Genomic DNA, 21,354 nt, shown 5'->3' with positions numbered 1-21,354 from the left:
TACATTTCATTGATCTTTTAAAAAAATGTATTTTTATTGATTTGAGAGAGGAAGGGAGAGGGAAAGAGAGATAGAAACATCAATGAAAAGAAAGAATCATTGATCGGCTGCCTCCTGCGCACCCCCCTACTGGGGATCGAGCCCACAACCCGGGCATGTGGCCTGACCAGGAATTGAACCATTGCCTCCTGGCTCATAGGTTGACGCTCAACCACTGAGCCACACCGGCTGGGCGCATCGATCTTTATGTCTAGGAAAAGATCCCAAATTGAATTGCAAAAAGAAAGTGGCAAATAGATATGATAAACACAAGTGTATTAGAATTCCAAGATGGTTGGGGGAGAAAAACTAAATGTAAAAGAAATGTTGAGCCGAGTCCTAAGGAAAGAAAGGAAAAGACTATTCTCACCTAAGATTTCATGAAGAAAGCTACATGGGCAGATTTGACCCCAACCTGGAGAATTTAACCTTCCCATCTGTAAAAATGTCTATGCCAGCCAGTTTCAATTATGCAAGCTTTTCCTCTGGTTTTCCTAACCTTATTTTTCAGCAGTCAGTCTCTGAGCTCAGGTCTCTTACCTCTCTGTACTTAGACCCTAGAGTAATCATTGCTCCCTGGGTTGTTCAAATGCTTTAACCATTTAGCATTTACAGCAATATATTTCCCACTTCTTTGCAACCATTCAACAACTTGGATCCTGTTCTTTGATAGAGATGGCCCTTTGCATTTTTTATGACTCTGATTTTTTTGTGTGTTTAATTAGGTTTTATGAACAAATTGTAACTTCCTCTTTTGTATTCTATTCAGTTTTTTTGGCATCTCTGAATTATGCCAAAGAGAATTTGACTGACCTTGCACTGGGAACTTGAGTCAATTAAATCGCTTCTCCAAAGATGAAACAGAGACCAGATATAATTAGAATTTCCTTAGGATGTTGTTATAAGGCCTTATCACTATTTGAATGTTTTTGTAACTTGCCTAAAATTAAATAATTAAAAATAAATTGCCCAACATTTTCACCTTATCAAATGGTAACTGTTTAATGAAGTATAAAAATTATGAATGAAACAATAATTGTTAGGGACATTGCAGCATTTTACTTGTGAAGCCCTCCTGCCTATTTGTATTCAAAATGAAGTAGAAAGTTTCAAAAACCAAACAGAAATGAAGCCATTTTGGATTCTGGATGAATATAAGCAAATAAAATCAATATAAGGTAACTAGATCAAAGACTGTATCTTAAAGCATGCAGCCCCCACTATATTTCCATTAGAAAATTATTAATATCAAAACTCTTTTGCAAAACGTGTTTAAAATATAAAACTTTAAATCAAATAAACATATTTAAAATGACTGAAAACACTTTTAATTTTATTACAGTGATTTGCCTCATATTGGTAAATCTATTTTCTATAACTCTAAAAAAAATATACATATTTATTTTTACTTAAATTCTTTTAAAAATATGGAATGCTTCATGAATATGTGTGTCATCTTTGTTCAGAAGCAATGCTAATCTTCTGTGTATGGTTCCAATTTTAGTACGATATGGGCTGCTTCAGAGAACACTATATATATATATATATATATATATATATAGATATAGATATAGATATAGTTCTTAATTGATTCAACCAAGTGTAAATGCAAAAATTATTTTTTGAAATAATTCATGTGAAATATCACAAAAATATCATAATATTGTGAAATATTATGAAAATGCACATACCAACAGGTTAAGTCAGTACATTATAGGATATGAGGTCTGACTTAACAGACATACTTGTTTTAAAATATTAATGCTAGAAATTATCACTTCCAAGTGGAGAAATCTTATACATTTATTTACTCTTGTTTCCCAGAGTAGTTTTCTGATATCAACTTGCTCTATAGGATTAGCACTAAAATTAAAACCAATTTGCAGCCCCTTAGTTACTCAGTAGTAGTAAAATTAGTGGTTATACTCTGCATAGTTATATTGAATGGAATTCTTGGGTTCTTCTGGACCCACGGAGTTCTGCTTGATTTCTGATGTCTGCCCTGCGTGTGGGCAGAGAGAGCAGTAGTAAGCTTTCTACAGATTTACTTTTGCTATCTAAGCTCCAAGGTCCCAGCGATTGCTCCTCACCTAAATTGTGTGGGAATGTTTCAGGATGATTAAAACATGGCAATTATGCAAGTGACATCTCTACTCCTACTATGTCTTTCTTTGATAAGTGAACGAAAAATATTTGTGGGTAATTTCCCAGGGAGTGGTACAGCTGCATGGACTTTTCAATACTACCACTGTGCAAGGCTTCATCAACTTTTAGGGAGAGGGGTATGCATCTTTGTTTTGTCCTGCTTCATGAAACTTTTAATATGACATGATATCGCTGTACAAGGCAAGAAAATGTATAGTTCATTTTACTGCAGATGAATTCACAAAGTAATGAGAATAATGATAATCATTGCCTCAAAACTGTTTACTTAATGTTCAACAGAGACTCATAGATCTTGTGAACATTGTATTTTTACTAGTAAGTGTGAGATGTGGTTTCTGTCTGAGAATAAACTAGTCTCAAAGTGTACTGACTGGGCTATTGAAACAATCTCAGGATATTAGGTACTTCTGGAACTTTTATATTAATTACTAGAGGCCCAGCGCACGAAATCGTGCGTGGGTAGGGTTCCTAGGCCTAGCCTGTGACCAGGGCTATCTTCTGCCACCTCACCAGTCTCCAGTTTCACCCCACCACCCCCCCTCCCCCTGGTTCCCCGTGTTTCCCTGTTCACCATGCTGCAATCAGAGCCTGCAGGGGGGGGAGAGGGGCCAAGAGGTCGGCCGTTCAGCCTGCTTGCCAATCCCAGCCCGGCCCCACCACCACCCACCCGGTTCCCCAGGGTTCCCTGTTCGCCATGCTGCATCAGAGCCTGCGGGCCCTGGGGGGAGAGGGAGGAACTGAGAGGTGGTCAATGCACTTCATAGCGATGGGTCAAGTGGTCGTTCCGGTCGTTATTATCGCTGGCCTTTTATATATAGGATGCTGCAACTTGAAGCTATATTATCTTATACCCATTCAGAGTTAACATCTCCATCTCTTCCTCTAGGCACCTAGGAATCTATCTCTGTGTCTATTTCTCTATTGTGTTTTTCCCTACACATACACACACACACACACACACACACACACACACAAACACTTTGACTAGGAAAACATAAAAGTGGTGGAATGCTTTGAGATAGAGATAGAGATAGAGGTATGTCACATAATCACTTTACAAGATTATTGAAAACAAAAATGTTACTTGAACATATTTCTGCAAACTTTATGTAAATATGAGTGTGGTTTATTTATTTTCTTCTGTTTTTAGATTGAATTAAGAAAAAATTCTGTTTCTTTAATTTTTTTGTCAAAAATAAATCAAAAGGAATATTAAAAATAACACATAAAACACCCTTTATTCTAATGACTAGGTGGCAAATAAAAAAAAATTCCAACATAAATCATAATTAAAATTATATCTTTTAAATTTTGGCACAACTACAATGGTTTTTCTTTTTAAATGAATGTTTTTAGTTTGGAAGACAATCAGATATCTTCTAGGTAGTTGTTACTAAGGTAATTTTATTTGTGATTTCTAAATTCTTGACAACATTGTGTCAAAATAAGCCAATATATAATCCCTACTAATCTTTACCTTAAGGAGTAAAATTATCTTTGTGCTACTATCTTAAAATTCCTACATAATAATAATAATGTTTCAAGGATAATTTATATTTTTAACAGGTGCTAGACTTTATGGATTGAAGGTAAATGATGAAAAATGAGGTAACATCTTGGTAAAAAGTCTGCTCCATAAACAGGAAATAGAAGATTTTTTAAAAAAATTGGTTTCTGGAGTCCAACAAATTCCCATTTCAGTGTATCTTTTTTTGTTTGTTTGTTTGTTTTTTAATTTATGAGAGAGAGAGAGAGAGAGAGAGAGAGAGAGAGAGAGAGAGATGGAACTCGCAACCTGGGTATGTGCCCTGACCTGGTATGAACGTGCCACCTTTTGGTGTATGGGACGAAGCTCCAACCAGCTGAGCCACACTGGAGCTTGTAATTTCAGTTTTATTGCTTCATTAACTAGGATGACATATTCAATTTATAATTACATGACTTATAATCAATAACTGAAAATTTACAAAACTATTAAAATATCTTTTAGATATTTCTATTCCTTTGCAAAGAGAAAAAAAGAATCTAGAATCACTATTTTAATGTCAAGTTCTTAAGTCAAAATTCGAGTTTAAACTATTGAATTAAACTATTACATTAGTGTTGAAACTATTAAGAGCAAGTAATTAAAAATGTTGGCTCAGATGCCGAGACTGATCAAGGCTTTCGTTTACCACTCAGGGTTCTTTGGTGCTCCCGGAGCATGGTGGCTCCGTCCTCCCTGCTCTCTTCTCACTTTTATCTCCTGTGGGGATGCAGTTCCTACAACTATTTACAGAGCTGTCTTCCTTTTAAATCTTAACACATCGATGCCACACCTTTCTGGACATATCCTTCATAAGCATGTGACTAATGAACAAACAATGAATGATCAGTAACTACTCTATGGTAACTCTGGAACTTTCATTTGGGTGTCAAAAATGATACAGAGATTGTTTTCACACTTTGTCGATCTTTAAATAACTTCTTGATAACCTTCCTATCCTTTAAGTCTCATTTACTTCATGTGAAAGAGTTCCACACTTCTTTCAATGCTATTAATATCAATAAGATATTCAGGTTTGACTAAATCTATATTTAAATATTTAGATTTATATTTAAATCTAAATTTGTTTCTGAAAAGTGATTAAATCTGACCATCTTATAAAATAAAAAAAACAGGATCTAACATATCTAAAGAACTCAAAGAAATATTAATCTAGACTAGAGATCAAAAAAATGACCTAAAGATTAAAACAATTGAGAGATGCTGGACATGCATTCTTTGTATGATTTATCTTCAGTCCAATGATACAAAGCTGTCTTTTGCAAAATCACTATAATACTAAAGAATTGATAAATATAGAGTTGCAGTTTTGCACAATGAAAGAATTCTGGAGATTGGTTACACAAACTGAAGATGCTTAATACTGAACTCTATGCTTACAATGACTAAGATGGCAAATTCTGTTATGTATGCTTTATCACAATTAAATTTTTAAAAGAATTAGCAAGAAAAAAAGTGAGAGGATACCTTGAGTTCATAATATCAAATATGAAGCAAAAATTTAATAAATTCAAGGTGCCATTTTTTAAAAATATATATTTTATTGATTTTTTACAGCGAAGAAGGGAGAGGGATAGAGAGTTAGAAACATCAATGAGAGAGAAACATCGATCAGCTGCCTCCTGCACACCCCGTACTGGGGATGTGCCTGCAACCAAGGTACATGCTCTTGACTGGAATAGCACCTGGGACCTTTCAGTCCCCAGGCCGACGCTCTATCCAGTGGGTCAAACCAGCTAGGCTAGGGCCAAGGTGCCATTTCCAATTAGTGCCTTAAAAAACACCCACAGCCAAGACCGGTTTGGCTCAGTAGATAGACCGTCAGCCTGCGGACTGAAAGGTCCCAGGTTCGATTCCGGTCAAGGTCATGTATCTTGGTTGCGGGCACATCCCCAGTGGGAGGTGTGCAGGAGGCAGCTGATCCATGTTTCTCTCTCATTGATGTTTCTGACTCTCTATCTCTCTCCCTTCCTCTCTGTAAAAAATCAATAAAAATATATTCAAAAAAAAAAAAACACAACAAAAACACGCACAATGAAAAACCACTTAAGGAAACTCTAATTTCCTGCCAGTTGCAGTGCTTTATTTTTACTTTCCATGTATTCATTTATTTAGGACTTCATAATTCTAGGTTGATGACTGACTATTGTCCCTTGACCTTTGCATGGACTACTTTGGTTTATGTATTTACTAACTTACATTACCTAGTTGTTTTTAATTATGTATTAAACACCTGAAAATGTGTCATACAGAGCAAAATCTAAGAGATGGTAAATAACTGGTTTCTTACCACCAATTTTCCCTTTTAAAAAAAAAAATTTTCAATCTTGGGTAACTATCTCTGAATCATTCATCATTCTCATGCTTTTCTTTTTACATATTTTTTGTGTCTATATATACTCACCTAAAAAGTGTATTTTAGTTGTTTTTCACATTATTCTAGGGAACAAACTATAATTTAAGAAGTATGTTCTTTTCACATAATAATGAATTGTTAAAATCCATCCTTATTGCTTTGCATTCATGTTTTGCTGCTGGCTACTATTTAAAATTGTGTGAAAGTAAAATTGCAGTCATTTAAGCCATGCCTGAATAAATAGCTTCTTTAGGTCCTCATTGTGAACCATTTGAAAGTTAGCTTGTCATTTGAACTACTGTTGGCTCAACCACCCTGCCTATGTCCACCTTTGGATTATAGGTTGTTAAGGTTTATTTTGAATGAACAATCTTGCTTTATCTAAAAATCTCAATAATTTCATTGCTATTAAGAGAGTTTGAGCATAATTCTCTGCCCTTCTTGTTCAGACATAAAACCCTAAAATTTCATTATGAAGATAACATCATATAAACATCAGTGATTTCTAAATCATTTGTTAATTCCTGGTTTAACAAGTTTCTTTCAGGGCATTCCCTCAGGATATTTTCCTTTTCCTCATCTATTAAAATGTTTTCTGTTAACACTGGTGAGAAACATAATAAAGGTTTGTCAGGAACTCTTGGAACATTGAAAGCAATTCAGAGCTTGCTTTTCTTGTTTCTTCTTGTCTATAGCTTAACACAGATCCTTTCTTTCTGTAAGCTAATGGAGTACTGTATCTGTCTGTTTAAACCTTATTTTGCAAAAGAACTTCCTGACATTATTTCCAATTTGTTTAAAAATAAAACAAAATAAAAACAAGCAAACCTCTTTTGATACATTCAAGACTGTTAAAATATGATTAAAAGCTACCAAGCAAGAAGTTTGCTGCCCTTATTCTTAATTATTAGCCCAATAATATTTATGTGCCCTGACCAGGAATTGAACCCTCAACCCTTCAGTGCACAGAAGACATCCCAACCAACTGAGCCACACTGCAGGCCTTGCCCCAAAATTTTTATTATGTAGTGGTTGGGACCCCCTTCCCCCTGTAAGTTCAGGAGACAGTTTGAGTCATATTTTGGCTCTGCTGGTCTTGTGGCCTTTGACATGTTATTTCGTGGCTGTATGAATACGTTTTCTGACCTAAAAATGGAAAGCAAGTCCAGCTATTTCATAGGGTCATTGTGAGATTTAAATAAGATGATGCATATAAAATCCTTAACTTAGTGACAGTTGCATCTGAACTCCATACATGTTAAGTAGGGTGGGGCAAAAGTAGGTTCACTGTTGTGAGTATGCAAAACAGAGTTTTTTCCTTGTATTATTATCTATTATTTTTTTATTATTTTCCATACAAACAATTATAAATCGACTTTGCCACACCCTGTATTGTCAACAGACTCACACTGGTTTTTGACATGGAGTGAGTCATAATGGATGCTTGTGACAAAGGGCTCGTGCCCGCACTTCATTGCACACGTTTATAATGCACCACTCTGAGTAAACACAGAAAAACGGGGTAAAAAATAGAGTCTCTTACTTAAGCAAATGCTAATCTGAAATCCTGTTGACACTGCAATAAGAATTTATGACTTTATCAACATAACTTACCTACTAATAAGTGCATGTAAAAATAAATAAAATAAACAAGAGTGGATGGTTCTATATATATATTTTTGGAGAAATTTTTAGGGTGACTTTGGAAAATATTTAAATTTCAAACTTCTTACATCATATCTAACAATATGTTCTTGGATTGATATTCATTATTTAAATTCACAGTCTCACTTCCCTAATTAGAATTGTGGGGTGTCTTACATATTCGATTCTAACAAAACTTAAAATGTTTTCCAGATTTATTGGCCGGCTGCAAAGGAGCGGGTGGAATTATGTAAATTAGCTGGGAAAGATGCCAATGTAAGTATGAGACTTTAAAGAATATCTTTGTTAAACTGGTACTGATATGATAACAAATATTTATATTGGGTTTTATGAATTAATGATATTAGTGTCCTATTTTAAAGGCTACCCTAACTTATTCTGTGTAAAGATTTTGGTATAAAATATTTCTACCTTGCCAAAAGGAATGATATTATCCTCAGAAATTTAGAACTACTACACTTTCTATAGTGTTAATTCTGAATATTGTTATTTTTCTCACACAAAAATCTCAGATCCCTATCAAAATATTCAAAAATAAACCATCAGAAACGATTGAATTTCTAGGATTATATATTTTTTCATTTACATGCATGCATTTTGTGACTGTACACAAAGCCTTCAGCTTTAGCGTTACAAACATGCAATTAATAATTTAATTTAGGTTAACATTAAACTTACAAAATCTAGAAGGATTCTTTCAAAACTTGGCATATAGAGATATTAAGAAAGATTGGTTGAAAATGAATGACAACATTCTGGAATAAAAACTAGAAATATTTTACTCTAAAATTTACTAAGGCACAATTATATAAAATAACTTTTAAGGATAAATTGTGGGGTCCTAATATAAACTTCTAGCCTCAGCTGCCTTAAGGACCAGGGAAAAGCCTTAGATCAGTGTGACTAACCTAAGCATGTTTGGGATGACCTCTCTGGATTGCCTTTGCATTGTCCAAGTTGTCCTGCATGTTCCCCCAAACTGTGTTGCCTGTTTTATCTCCAGCGATGACTGCAGCGCTGTGGCTCTGGCTGCCTCTTCTCATCTGAGCGCTCTGATTCAGGCCAGATGCTCTGTGTTCTGCCCTGACTTCTTGCACTGTGGTGATAGGGAGAATTGCTCTCTCTTTTTTTGGCAAATAAATCACTTCCTGAATGTAACTCAAGATGATAAGAGGTTCTAACTTTGGGCAGAAACATGGACATCTTGAGGCTTCTTTTGCAACATCCTCTAATGTTGCCTGTAACCACAATAACACAGGAGTATTAAGCAGAGCAATGTCTTAATATTTAATAACAAATAGTGTGTGTTATATGAAAGCATAATTACATTTTAAAACTCTCACTTTATTAATGTGACAAAAGTAATATAATAGGACACATGGTGCCTAATGAATGGGGGGGAAGGTTAGAAGACTAAGAATCTGAGACAACAAATTTGTTCACTTATTTAGACAGTCATTTATTCAACTTATATTTATTAAGAGCCTGAATATGTGCATGAATATATGTATGAAACTGATAGAGGACCTGAGGTCATTCATGGAGCTTTCAGTATAATGAGGGATACAGATATTACTCCACTGATCTTACACACTGTCATAGCACTGCAAAATAAAATTATCAAAACTGAACAGAGAAAGTTTAATTACGCCTGGCTAGGTATTCGGCCTTTTCAGACACATGTTAGCAGAAATGCATCAGGGAGTGTTAGCATCAAATGCAATAGGGAACAGTTTTTGTGTTTATTTCATCAGAAATGAAAGAGATAAAGCTGTCCTAGGATATATTTCTCTTTCTCCCATGTCTCTATCTCTCCGCCCTGTTCAACATCCCAACTGCAAGCAAGTGCCCTGGTCTGCAAAAGATTCGATGCTTTATGACCTCGTGGGGGTGGGGGGGGGGGAAGATGCTTTGATTATGAGAGTTTCCAAATTATTTTGTTGATTTGCAGTGAAAGCTTGGCATAAACAGTACAAACACCTTAACATTCTGTGTTTCACCGGTATCGAGTGTATGATAAGGAGGCAAATAGCGAAAGGGTGTTTCAAATTTACTCCAATAAACTAATGTCAGTTTCCCCGGGGAGTAGATGAGGGATAAACACTCAAGGTCAAACGGTCAGTGAAGGTTTTAATTGTGACCGTGTTCCCATTTCAGGATGTTCACCAATTCTAGTTATCCAGTAACTCAGTTGCCCCTATTACTAAGTTAAAGCAAACGGTGATAAATTTTTCTGAAGGTAGCATCCAAGAACACATAGGACCCAGCATATGAAAACCACTCTTCCATTTCAGTTGCATCGGGGGCTTCGTAATAACCTCTAACCTTTAAGCACACCTCCTGCCGACCCAGGATTAGGGATTTGGGGAGTTTTGCTCCTTTTGCTGAAGTCTATAAAGTTTGCTGTTGAATCATGTAGGGATAATACAAGCCTTTGTTTCCTTTTCAGTTTGTCCCTTTAAAATAATATTACATTAGCGTTACTAAGAATAGCTTACACTTTTATAGCACTTACCATGCTCTGAGAGTTGTTTTTAATGCTTTACATTTATAATCTCATTTAATCCTTATGACTATATGGTATGCTAGATTTTATTATTATTTCTCATTTTCTAGATGAGAAGACTGAGACCAGAAAAATTAAGTGACTTGCCCGGTATCACATATCTAGTAAATAGTGAAGCCAGGAATTGAAGCCAGAAGCCTGGCCCCACAGTCTGTGTTTTTACACCACACTATATCCCACGCGTTAAGGCTGCGCTTTATGTCTGAGGTCTGAAATCTGTGTTATCTCTCCAGTGATTTCTCTCTTAGTGTCACCATAACACAGATCCCCATTCTTCAGCACTGCGGAGGTGTCTGCCAGCAGAAAGCTGAGACAAGTGTGGGGTTTTATTGACATTTTTTACTCCCTTTGGCATTGCCCTCTCTTTTCCCTTCTCTCTAGTAATTTTTACCTACTTCCCCGGAGTGTGTTTAGGATTAACAAGTGTTTGGAAAGACTACACCTTTACACAAAGGTACTATATAACTGAAAAACAGTGAATTATTCACCATAATGAGAGTTCTCTTATTGGGGTGGGGACAGAGTAGAAGATGAGGAAACAAAAGACAGCTATTCCACTTTCTTGAACACAGTTCCCAGATCAATCCAGGGAAGGAAAGGGATGACAGGAAACTGTTCGGTCGTACTTTGTTTCTGCTTAGAATATTTTTCAAAAGATAGTCACTAAAGAGGTGCCTTTAGTCCCGATGATGAAGGGTGGGGTAAACGGGTCACTCAGGCAAAGAATGCACAGGGTGCAGACAGGCTGGCCTCAGTCCGTTCACCGCGGAGACACACAACCTGTCAATAGAGCCATGACGTAGAGTTCAAGGCTCTTGCTTCTCTACAGTCCTGTGATTACAATTTTTTTAGAACATCTGAAAGTAAAACAAAGTGTTCATTGTAGGAGGTTTGCAAATTATATAGAAATCATCTGTAAATAGTTCCTCCCCCATGAACATTACCCAGAGGTAGCTGGTGACATTTTGATGTTTATTCTTCTATCTTATCTATTTACTATTTCAGAATGAAATCATTGTTTACATAGCCCCTTAAAACACTTTTTTTTTTTCACTTCACAGACTGCCACGAGCATTTTCCCATGTCATTAAATTCCTTTTTATAACACTACTTTTAATAGCTATACCGCATTCCTCTATATATTATTTCATCAATCCCCTATTGTTAGAAGTTTGGTATAAATCCAGTTTTAATTATTGTGAATGATGCTGCACAGGAAAAACCTCATATAAAAATATTGTGAACATCTTTGACTATTGAGTAGAATTACTGCTGAAAGGATATAAAATTTTTTATACACTCTGCAAAATGGCCCTCCGGAAAGTTTCTGCCTCTTGTGCTTTAACCAGCAGTGAAGCTCATGAGAGAGTGTATTTCCCAAACCCCTGTTAATATTGGATACAACATATAGTTAACATTTAATACTGATACGTAAATGAATAAAATAAACACATTAAAAATTTGCCAAAAAACATAAAGCTATTTTTGTTGTTTCAGCTTGAATTTTTTTATTACCATTAAACCTAAATATTTTATTTTTTGGAATGGCATATCCCTACAGTTTGTTCATTTTTTAATTTTAGCATTTTTTTCCTTACTGATTATTTACAGATTTTCAATATTTGCAGATATATATATATAACTATATTTATAATAAAAGTATATTATTACACTGATCTACTCATGTAAAAAATATTCTTTACAAGTTGTTTTATTTGATACTAGAGGCCCGGTGCACAAAAATTTGTGCACTCAGGGGGGAGAGGGGGTCCCTCAGCCTGGCCTGTGCCCTCTCACAGTCTGGGACCCCTCGGGAGATAATGACCTGCTGGCTTAGGCCTGCTCCTGGGTGGCAGAGGGCAGGCCCAATCCCTAGGTGCAGCCCCTGGTTGGGCTCAGAGCAGGGCCGATTGGGGAGTTGGGGCGCCGTCCCCTGTCATGCACGGAGCAGGGCGGATCTGGAGGTTGCGATGCCACTCTCAGTCACGCTCAGGGTACGGCCGATTGTGGGGTTGGGGCACCACCCCCTGTCACACTCAAGGCAGGGTCCATAGGGAACTTGCGGCGCCACCCGCTGTCACGCACAGAGCAGGGCCTATCAGGGGGGTTGGGGCTCCATACCCTGTCACACACAGAGCAGGGTTGATCAGGGGGTTGGGGAGCTCCCCCTGTCACGCACAGAGCAGGGCCGATCAGGGGGTTGAGGAGCTCCCCTCTGTCACGCACAGAGTAGGGCCAATAGGGGAGTTGGGGCACCGCCCCCTGTCACACACAGAGCAGGGCGGATCAGGGGGTTGGGGTGCTGCCTCCTGTCATGCACAGAGCAGGGCCCATCAAGGGGGTTGGGGCTCCATACCCTGTCACACACAGAGCAGGGCCGATCAGTGGGTTAGGGCGCTACACCCTGTCACACAGAGAGCCGCAGGGCGATCAGGGGGGAGCTCCCCCCTATCAGGCACAGAGCAAGGCCGATCAGGGGGTTGGGGTGCCACCACTGTCACACTCAGGGCAGGGCCGATGGGGAGGTTATGGCTCTACCCCATCTCACACAGAGCAGGGCCCGTAGGGGGGTGGGTTGGGGCACTGCCCTCTATCACCCACAGAGCAGGGCCAATCAGGGGTTTGGGGCGCTGCACCCTGTCACACACAGAGCAGGGCTGATCAGGGGTTTGGGGCGCTGCACCCTGTCACACACAGAGCAGGGCCGATCAAGGGGTTAGGGCGCTGCACCCTGTCACACAGAGAGCCACAGGGCAATCAGGGGGTTGGGGAGCTCCCCCCTATCAGGCACAGAGCAGGGCTGATCAGGGGGTTGGGGCGCCACACCCTGTCACACACAGAGCCGCAGGGCGATCAGGGGGTTTGGGCGCTGCCCCCTGTCACGCTGATCCCGGTGCCGGGAGGCATATTACCCTTTTACTATATAGAATAGAGGCCTAGTGCATGGGTGGGGGCTGGCTGGTTTGCCCTGAAGGGTGTCCTGGAACAGGGTGGGAGTCCCCACTGGGGTGCATGGCCAGTCTGGCTGAGGGGCTGAGGGCCGTTTTCAGGCTGACGGGTGACTGAAGCTCCCAACCTCTCCTTTTTTTATTTTTTTTATTCTGGGCCAGCTTTAGCTCTGAGGCCTCTGCTGCTGAAAGCCTTTGTTTACCATCTGTATTTGATACAATGTTGCGGTCCAGCTGGCTGAAGCCCAGCTGAGTAAAGCAGGTTTCTGGGGTTTTGTTTAGCTTCTATATTTGCAACATAGTTGCTTAGAGTTGCAGCTGAGAGGCCAGCAAGTCAGGCGGGGAACGTTGGTTTCCTCCATCACTGAAGCAAGCAAGCCTCCCTGTTCGCATCAGCTGCCTGGCTGCCGGCTGCCATCTTGGCTGGCAGTTAATTTGCATATCTCACTGATTAGCCAATGGGAAGGGTAGCGGTCGTATGCCAATTACCATGTTTCTCTTTTATTAGTGTAGATAGTCTTTTAAATGTTTAAGTAAGCATGTCTCTTTTTTTTTTCTTTAAAATGTTTACCTTTGCCCTCCTACCACAACTGGGTTTAGCGGTGTAGAAATCTCCACTGTTAAATCTTCCATTTTTAAAAGAGAAATGTGATATTTGGATTTCCATGTATTTATTTTGAAGCGTTAAAATATTTTCAAAGCTATAAGTCCTAAACAGATATCTCTGCAGACTGGACTCTACTCGAGGTCTGCTAGACAAAACCAACATGCAGCAGTGACAGGCATGTGATGAATGATCAAAAATGTTTGATGTCCAAGCCAGTTTGGCTGAGTGGATAGAGCATCAGCCTGAAGATGGAAGGGTCCTGGGTTCAATTCCTGTCAAGGGCACGTACCTCAGTTACAAGCTCGATCCTGGGCCCTGGTAGGAACCCATGTGGGAGGCAATGAATCCATATGTCTCTCTTACATGTATGTTTCTCTCTCTGTCTCTCCTCCCTTCCACTCTCTCTATAAATCAATGGAAAAATATCCTTAGGTGAGGATTAACAACAACAACAAAAGGTTTGATGACCACAATATTCTGAAAAGTAAACTAAAAACAGAAACAGACCAGATTCCTGAGTCATGAGAGTCTTCTCCTATATAACCTAAATAAATTAAAATGAACAATTTATAAGTCACTTATCAGAATTACATATAAAGTTGGATTGGATTTAATTGGACTATATCTAAGTCTAGAGAATTACATGCACTTCTGTTTCACTAATACAGGGTGTCTCCCCAAATATGTATACAAACTTTAAGAGCTGCTGGCTCAGTTTTGAAAGTGAAATGTATTTTAATAAACACTGCCTTTATAATTATTCAAAGTGTGGGTATGTGCTTTTTTTGGGACACCCTACATCTTTCCAGCTATCTAGTCAGAGGCTAAAATTCCAAGTGTTAATACATAAACTAAAACATATTTGTCTTTTCTCCAACTACTAACTCAGCTTTATATTTGTTTTAGAAATCACCTAAGAAAATGTTTTATTATTAGTTATATAAACATGTGGATATATGTTAGAGGTAAAATATTGAAACAAATATTACTCGAGAGAATTTTTAAAAGTTGATAACTTGTTTTCTCTCTTTCTCTTCATCTCTCTTCCACTGAGGGGAGGAGGTAGAAAGGGGAGTAGGTAGAAGGAATGAGGGAAAGAAGGAGAAATTCAATACATTCCTAAAGATGAGTATATTACTCAGTGAATTGAATTGTTTGGTGACATACAGCAACCCTGCCATTGTGGGCAATAGCTGACGAGTTAGCCAGCTTTCAGGGAAAGTTGAAAAAGCTGCTTCTCAAAGTTATCTTTCTTCATGCCTCACAGAATTATGCTGCCATTAATAGCCACGCTGCAAGTCACTAAGTGAATTAAATCGAGTTAATTATTGCTTGTGCTATTTAAACAAAACTTTGGAAGCTCTGTGCATAAAAAGAAAAAAAACACACACAATCTTTGAAACAGAAAAATAAGTTACAAATTGAAGGGGAAATCATTGTAAAGTTTTTGCCTCACATCACTGGTTTGGCTGAAATGTCCACCCAGGCAATTTTGAATTACAAAACCTTATCTTTTAGGATCTTGGTTCCCCAGGTTTCTTGCCTTCTGGCAGCCAGTTCCTTTTCATTGCCTCCAGGCTGCTTAGGGAACCGTCCTCAATCAACTTCAGTACAAAAAAGTTTGCGCAGAGCTGGAAAACTATGTCCTGTAAAACAGGACCCATCCGTACATTGCCCCATTCCATATCAGCCCAGTCTGAGAGAGGGGAGGGATTTCATAAATAAATCCTTGCTAATAGTTTACCAAGTCAGAAACTAGCATAATAGGTTAATTTCCTGGGCATTTTAATAAAGTACTCCTGGAAAAGTCAAAATATGTGCCCTGGCCCATGGGACTTGGTTGGGCATAGTTCTGTGCACCGGAAGGATGCTGACTGGATTCTCGGTCAGGGCACATACCCAGGCTTCATTTTCCATTCCTGATTGGGGTGTGTTCAGGAGGAAGCCTATGGATATTTCTCACATCGATGTTTCTCTCGTCCTCTTTCTCTCTTTTCCTCTCTCATAAAAACATTTTTAAAAAAGATTTTTTTTTAAAGTTAAAGGATGTGAAGTGTTTTTGGTGTGATTTGGAGCTTTTCCTTTATAATCACTAAAACCATCTCTCTTTTTTTTTTTTAAAGAATTGTTTATTGATTTTTAGAGGGAGGGAGGGAGGGAGAGAGAGAGAGAGAGAGAGAGAGAGAGAGAGAGAGAGAGAGAGAAACATGGATGTGAGAGCACAACATCAATAGTCTGACTCCTGCATGCCCCCTACTGAGGGTGGAGCCTGCATGCAGGATGTGCCCTTGACCAGGATGTAACCAGCTGCCTCCTGGTGCAGGGAAAGACGCCCAACCAACTGACCCACACTGGCCAGGGCTAAAATTTTATCTCTTATGTGTATAAAACTCCACTCTGGGCCTTATTTGCCTTTGTAAACAGTGCTGTGTCTCTCAGAGTCCTTAATCTTTCTGACTCCATAATTTATAAGATAGAAAGGGAATTGTTTTATTCCTTTATACAAATATTTAGTTCAGAATCTTGTAAAAGTAATGTTTTATTCATCTTAGGCTACTAAAACAAAACACTGTAAACTGGGCGGCTTAAAAAACAGACATTTATTTCTGCCAGTTCTGGAGGCTGAGAAGGTCAAGATGAAGGTCTCGGCTGATTGGGCTCCTGGTGAAAAGTCTCTTCTTGCTTGCAGACGGCCATCTTCCTGTTGTATCTTCACAAAGCAGAGAGTGAGAGCGAAAGCTCCCCAGTCTCTTCTTAATCCCATCCTGAGGATCCTATTCTCATGAATAGCAGACACAGCTATTCACTCTAAAATCAAAAGAGCCACGGGCATATTGATACTTAAGATAGGGCAATGAGAGTAGGTCATTGAGGATTATCTTAAATGGATTATCTCCCAAAGGCCCCATCTCCTGGTACGTCCTTGTACCATCACACTGGGGAGTTAGGGTTTCAACCTATGGATTTTTGGAGGACACAGATGTTCAGTCCATAACAATTACCTTTTAACTGTAGGATTATTTGGTAAAATTGAGCTTTTGGAAAAAAAAAAATAAAAGATGGAATAACTGGCAGTGAGTCAATCCTACCTCACTCCAGCCGTATAATTGTACTCTTGCCCTCCTTGTGTGCTAGTCCTTGTGTAGCTCTCGCCCTTGCATGGATCTCTTTATAGGGGTAAAGACAAAGAGATAATAGTCCCTTCAGTGTGCATTAGTGAACAAAATAAAGAGATATTAAAACCTCTTACCCTAGCAATGAAGCCACATTTCAGTTTATCTCATGATCCATACACATTTACTCATATTACTGTGTTCCCATTATTTGTTCAAAACCATTCATATGGCATATTTGCTCTCTGAGTTAGGTTTCTAATTGAGCTTGCCTAACATGATGCTAAGGAACATGAAGCTGGTTTCCTATGGTGCCTTTGCAAATGGAAAATAAGTTCTCCTCATCAGACACCTTGGCACGAAGGTGAAAAACGGACATGATTTTGTTAAATAAGATTATATGCCAGAAAATTGTCTTAATGAATGTAAAATGTTCAGTTTTTAGGAATCTACATATAATAATACAGGAGAACATATACTAAATACATGAAATTATCCAAGACAATGAAAATGTCCATAGTGTTATTTGCACATCCTTAGATGTAACCTCTCTCTCTCTCTCTCTCTCTCTCTCTCTCTCTCTCTCTCTCTCTCTCTTTTCAGCATGCAATCTAAGCAACCACATTGAGCTATCCTCCTCCTATTAGAGAGGCTGACTCTTCCTACCCAATAAAGAAACACCCTTTACTTGTGTAGCTGAGGGACTATTATTGTCCTTTCACGTAGTCTTAAGCAACTGTGTTGTTTTTAAGGAAGCAGAGAACAGGAGACTCAGTGTGTTCACTGTAACATTCTTTTGTGATAAAATGTGCAGATTTTATTAACTGGGATCTACAAATTCTGGAGACATAAAATTGCCAAGGTAGCTGGGTGGGTACTAGGAACTCTATCACAGCATGCAGACATAGCTATTCACTCTAAAATCAAAAGAGCCACTGGGATATTGATATTTAACATAGGGCAATAATAAGCAATTATTAAATATTATATTATTAATTTAAACCATGTAACAATTTTATTAATAAGCGGCTGTTTGCCTTTTAAAAATGTATTTAATTCTAAAAACCTTCCTACCAGTCCAGTGAGGTCATTGGTGAGTTGCATGTGTGTGTTTTAGTTTCTTCCTACCAACCCCCAAAACAACAGTGCCATAAGCCAGTGCCTGACTGGTAAAGAACCCATGGCCATCCAGATAAGGATAATGAACCTCTGTGGTTCCATAGGTTTCCCACTTAGTAAATTCTTGCCCATCTCTTGGATAGAGTCAATCTAGAATAAAAGCATGTTATAGCCCAGTGTTTTCTCTTTGGGTCCAGGAATCACGAAGCCATAATGAAGAAATTGTTTCCAGTAATTTTGTAATGATAAGAAGTCACTTTTGGAGATAAATTGAAAATTGTACATAATAACAAAAATGACTGAAAAATTGAGTATTGACAAGTAACAGGGGCATGGGAAATAACTGTTATAAAGTTAATAAAAATATAAAGAAATATTTTGGGGCCTAAGCATATGAAAAATAACTAGAAATGTAAAAATTTCTTTAAAATTTGGATTTTGTATAAAAATATTCATGGAAAAATAGAAGACATTCTTGGAATAAGCAGAAATTAGTCTGAGTCTTGAAGGCTCTATAGTATTGAAAATAAATGGAAATAGTCTGGCCAGTGTGGCTCAGTGGTTGAGCTATGACCTATGAACCAGGAGGTCCCGGTTTGATTCCCAGTCAGAGCACATGTGGGTTGTGGATTCGGTCTCCTTTCTGGGACCGAATGTTTCTCTCTCATCATTGATGTATCTATCTCTCTCTCTTTCTCCTTCTCTCTTCCTCTCTGCAATATATATATATATATATATATATATATATATATATATATATATATTATACTAGAGGCCCAGTACACGAAATTTGCACATGAGTAGGGTCCCTAGGCCTGACCAGCGATCAGGGCCGATCTGTGGGGTGACCAGTGGGGCAATCGTGGGGCCTCTGCAGGCGCCCGCCTTGGCTGGCATGGCACCGCCTGCTCGCCAACCCTGTTCTGCTGCCACCGCTGGTTGCCTCCCTCTACAGGGCAACCGGTGCGGCGATCAGGTGGCCCCACTGGCACTCACCTTGGCTGGCCGGGGGCCTGCAGGCTGGGGCAGCTCCTGCATTGAGCGTCTTCCCCGGGTGGTCAGTGTGCATCATAGCGACCAGTTGTTCCACTGTTTGGTCGATTTGCATATTAGACTTTTATTATATAGGCTATATATATATATATATATATATATATATATATGAAGAAAATAAATGGAAATAAAATGGTAGGGCATTCCAGCCAATAAAAATGGAACACATATATAGGAATACAGATCTGTGTTCAGTGTAGCTGAGACAGTTTATGTTGCAAACAGCAGAATCTATATGGTGAACATCAGAACATGATGAGTTTTGATCTCTAGGTAATTCTTGAAAAAAAGTATGTATACCTCATTAATATTCTATGTATATTTATTCTACAGACCCCATTAAGTATCACTGTAGAGATGTGCATTCTGGAACCCTGATAATTTCAAACCTTTAAAATTTCAAAAAGTTTCAAAGTCAATCATTTAAGCCAGTTTCTAATTTGTTTTACCTTCTTGCTAAGTCAGGTGTCTAAACATTTGTCATAAATCTTTTTCATTTCCCCTTATTTTTGATGATTTATCTACTTGAAGAGCAGGTGGCATGAATGATCATCTTTCAAAAACTTGAATTGTATGCTAATGCTTTTATTTTTTTATTCCCAATAGACAGAATGTGCAAATTTTATTCGAGTCCTTCAACCCTATAATAAAACTCACATTTATGTGTGCGGAACTGGAGCATTCCATCCAATATGTGGATATATTGATCTTGGAGTCTACAAGGAGGTAATATAATGAAATTGCTTGAAAACAATTTATTGTAATACTTTATTATGAAACATGGAGTCATATAATTTGTGTATGGTATAAGAACTCATGTTCCCAACCACTTTATGGATTGCCATTTTGATTATATACTTTATCTATCTAATAAAAATTGTTTTATTAAAAGTTTTTTTTTAGTGAGATGATCAAAATTAATAGTGCAAAATGTTGAAAGTGCATGTTTTCTATGGGCTCTATGTATGTCTTCATTTTCTCTTGAGGTTTTTTTACAACTAGATCTGTTTTGTATGTTGCTATTGGTAAAAATCCATTTCCCACAAGACTTTGCAATGGAATTGTATCTTTTAAGAAATTTCATTTTTCCCATCCAACAAATTTGACTTGTTATGTTTATAATGGTGGACATTAACTACAGAAAATGTAATGATTTTCTAATAACTGTATATAGATAGTCATATTAGCACACTGAACCCATTATTTCTGCTGGACCAAATTGACATAGTGGAAATAAAGTATATATTAATTAGGAGTAATGTATAGCAGCTCTCTCTGAGCATTTCAATAAATAAGAAACATGCAGATTTCAGAAATGTAATTAATAACTAATCTATCAGAAGGTTTTTGTGTGTCATGAATTATACCACACATTTTACATGAATTGTTTTCTTAGAATTTCACAACACTCGTAATAAAGTTAGTATCTTTATCACTTCTAATTTATAAGTTACGAAACATTGAGTCTCAATAGAATTAAATAACATGACCAAGATCACCCAACTAATAAATGCTCTAGCAAAGAACTCAACCAGAGCACTCAGTCTCTAGACCAAGCTTGCACAACTGTGCTTTTGGAACCTGTACTCTAAAGTGTATCCTTGTATAGGTTGATGGTTGCACTGTCATCCTTATGTTTATGTATATACTTCTTGTGAGTAACCACGCATATTTGCAGAATTGGCTTCATGATTGATATTAAAGTCTGAGTTTATGGAGCAGGTTTCTTTATATTGATTTAACTGATTCATGCAGAAATCAAATTCACAACTGTGGCTGGATAAATTTTCCTCTCTAACCAACTTGTCTAACTAGCCCAGACTCAATGGTTTGAAAATAAAGCAACCCTGGTAGTTAAATCTCTGAACCACTAGGAGACTTGGCAACCTGAATCCATCATTCTTTGTTGCTTGTGTAATGCTCTCTTGGCTAGCTTTGATGAAGGATAATGTATAATAGTAGCTCACAGCACAGGGTGTAATTATATGCGATAGCCCCACAGTTTGGATGTGTTTTGAGGCCTGAGGCTAAAGGCCAAACTCACAACCTGCTGAGGGATGCAAAGAGTGTTCTTTAGCTCCTAAAAGTCACAAGTGCTGAAGAGGAATTTAGATGGAGCTAATTATTTAGCTTCAGACTGTCAAGAAGCCCAGGGGCAGTGAAATTTACAAGCTCT

The 21,354-nt window shown here is 38.1% G+C and overlaps 1 protein-coding gene across 1 annotated transcript in view; it reads left to right on the top strand.

Annotated features, from left to right (window-relative positions):
• SEMA3D (semaphorin 3D) overlaps window positions 1–21,354 on the top strand; it is a 193,951-nt gene that overhangs the window by 99,843 nt on the left and 72,754 nt on the right. Inside the window, exons 4-5 of the mRNA XM_081102746.1 lie at window positions 7,965–8,027; window positions 19,785–19,904. Coding sequence (XP_080958872.1) covers window positions 7,965–8,027; window positions 19,785–19,904 — 183 coding nt within the window. The remainder of the gene's footprint in view (window positions 1–7,964; window positions 8,028–19,784; window positions 19,905–21,354) is intronic.

The sequence above is a fragment of the Myotis nattereri genome (assembly GCF_964212035.1).
Source record: "Myotis nattereri genome assembly, chromosome: 11".
Lineage (NCBI taxonomy): Eukaryota > Metazoa > Chordata > Mammalia > Chiroptera > Vespertilionidae > Myotis > Myotis nattereri.
The sequence above is the reverse complement of the archived record's forward strand: the minus strand, read 5'-3'. Positions and strand labels throughout refer to the sequence as shown.